Source organism: Bison bison, unplaced genomic scaffold (assembly GCF_000754665.1).
Source record: "Bison bison bison isolate TAMUID 2011002044 unplaced genomic scaffold, Bison_UMD1.0 scf7180017864451, whole genome shotgun sequence".
Lineage (NCBI taxonomy): Eukaryota > Metazoa > Chordata > Mammalia > Artiodactyla > Bovidae > Bison > Bison bison.
The window spans coordinates 7,120,302-7,122,304 of record NW_011495013.1 but is presented as its reverse complement, the minus strand read 5'-3'; the positions used below and the strand labels follow the sequence as shown (position 1 = coordinate 7,122,304).

At 49.6% G+C, this 2,003-nt stretch overlaps 1 protein-coding gene across 1 annotated transcript in view; it reads left to right on the top strand.

Moving 5' to 3' along the window:
• The first annotated feature begins 4 nt into the window (after positions 1-4).
• COMMD8 (COMM domain containing 8) overlaps positions 5-2,003 on the top strand; it is a 17,590-nt gene continuing 15,591 nt past the window's right edge. The window contains 2 exon segments of the mRNA XM_010858865.1: positions 5-31; positions 33-71. Coding sequence (XP_010857167.1) covers positions 5-31; positions 33-71 — 66 coding nt within the window.

Sequence of the window (2,003 nt, the reverse complement as noted above, 5' to 3'; positions counted from 1 at the left end):
AGGGATGGAGCCGGAAGAGGGGACACCCTTCGTGGCGGCTGCAGAAGCTTCCCGCAGAGCGGGGCTTGCAGGTGAGGAGGGCGCAGGGGCCGGCTGCGCGGGCCAGGCTCCTGGAAGGCTTGGCGTGACGGGTAGGCCTCATCCCAATGCCTTTGGGAGGCTCGCGCCGGCTTCCCGGGGAGGGGAAGAGGACCTGGTGTGATTTTGGGTGCTCCCTCGCCCCACCCCGTGTTCTCTGGAGAGTGGAGAATTCCTAGGCTTGGGACGAGCTTAGGCTCGGGGCTTTGGCTTCCAGCGGCCCCTCCAGGGGTTTTGCACGCAGACGCCCACCGGGCCGCGCCCGCACCCTAGCGGGGACCACTTATCCGTTCCCGGGAGCGGCCGGGACCAAGTGACCCTGGACTGGGGAGTGCGCAGTCGCCAGCTTGAAAGCTGGAGGGGGTGGTTTACAACCTCTTGTATATGTTTCATTCGTTCATTCAGCATTCCCCATGCACCAGGAAGACTGGTGCTAGGTGCTGGGAATACCGTGGCGACCTAGAGAGGCAGGCCGTAATTCTTTGTGGGTGGCAGAAAAAACTGGTAAGTGTTACCCCAGACTGGGACACTTACAGGTAGGATGGTCCAAGGTGGACCGTACTTCAAGACGTGACATATACGTTGCCCCCTCCAGTCTAGGAAGGAACCTAGTTTACGAGAATCTGGAAAAAAGCAGCCTTATTCACTTGTTCAGCCAACTCTTCACTGAACTATGTGCTTAATGCCCTATGGGATAAGGTAAAACGGTGAATGAGACAGCCTATACCCTGGTGGACCTTGTCAACTAATGAGGAAACCAAACTGAATAAATGGATAACTGAATTAATGAGTTATCTAGTAATCAGTTTGTAGGAGGGGTAGCAACTCTGGTTAGAAGGGGCAAGGGAACATTTTCTAGAGCATCCGCCTAGGTTTCTACGTTGAGTTCCTGAAGGATGAGTAGGAACCAGATGGGCTGAGGGGAGAGAGTGTTTCAGGCCAAGGGACAGCACTTATGAAGACTAGAAGAAAGGCAGCCCCCGGGGAGCTTTAGGACCTGCTGTAGTTTTAGAGGCCAAAGTTAAGAGTGAGAAGTAGAGCAGAGAGACTGTGGCTGAACAAGTGAGGAGCAGTCAGGAGCCTCTGTGTACTATACTCCTGGGTTTAGCCTTAATACCAAAGGTACTGGCAGTTTATAATTGTTCTTGACAGCAGCAGATTTTTAGTTTGAAGGGTGAGAGAAATGTGGAGACAGTAAATACATACAGCGAAATTTTGTCTGTGAACTGTGAACGGAAGAAAACCCAGTGGTTACTGTAAGAGGAAAATCTAACTGAGAAGTGTTTTTTCTCCCTTGAACTTTCAAGTTAAAAAACCCTTGGTGCCCCAAGTATGAGACTCAAAAGAAATTTGCCAGCCCTGTTAAAAAAAAAAAAAAGGCAATGTATGCAAAATAGAGTTTCAGCTTGAGCTCTGGGAGCTGTGGTCCTTTGCCCTCTGACTTCAGAGAACTGACTCATGCTTTGTATTATTATTAATATGTTACTATGCTTACTCCAAAATCACTGCAGATGGTGACTGCAGCCATGAAATTAAAAGATGCTTACTCCTTGGAAGGAAAGTTATGACCAACCTAGATAGCATATTCAAAAGCAGAGACATTACTTTGCCAACAAAGTCCGTCTAGTCAAGGCTATGGTTTTTCCTGTGGTCATGTATGGATGTGAGAGTTGGACTGTGAAGAAGGCTGAGCGCGGAAGAATTGATGCTTTTGAACTGTGGTGTTGGAGAAGACTTTTGAGAGTCCCTTGGACTGCAAGGAGATCCAACCAGTCCATTCTGAAGATCAGCCCTGGGATTTCTTCAGAATGGAAGGAACGATGGTGGAATGATGCTGAAGGTGAAACTCCAGTACTTTGGCCACCTCATGTGAAGAGTTGACTCATTGGAAAAGACTCTGATGCTGGGAGGGATTGGAGGCAGAA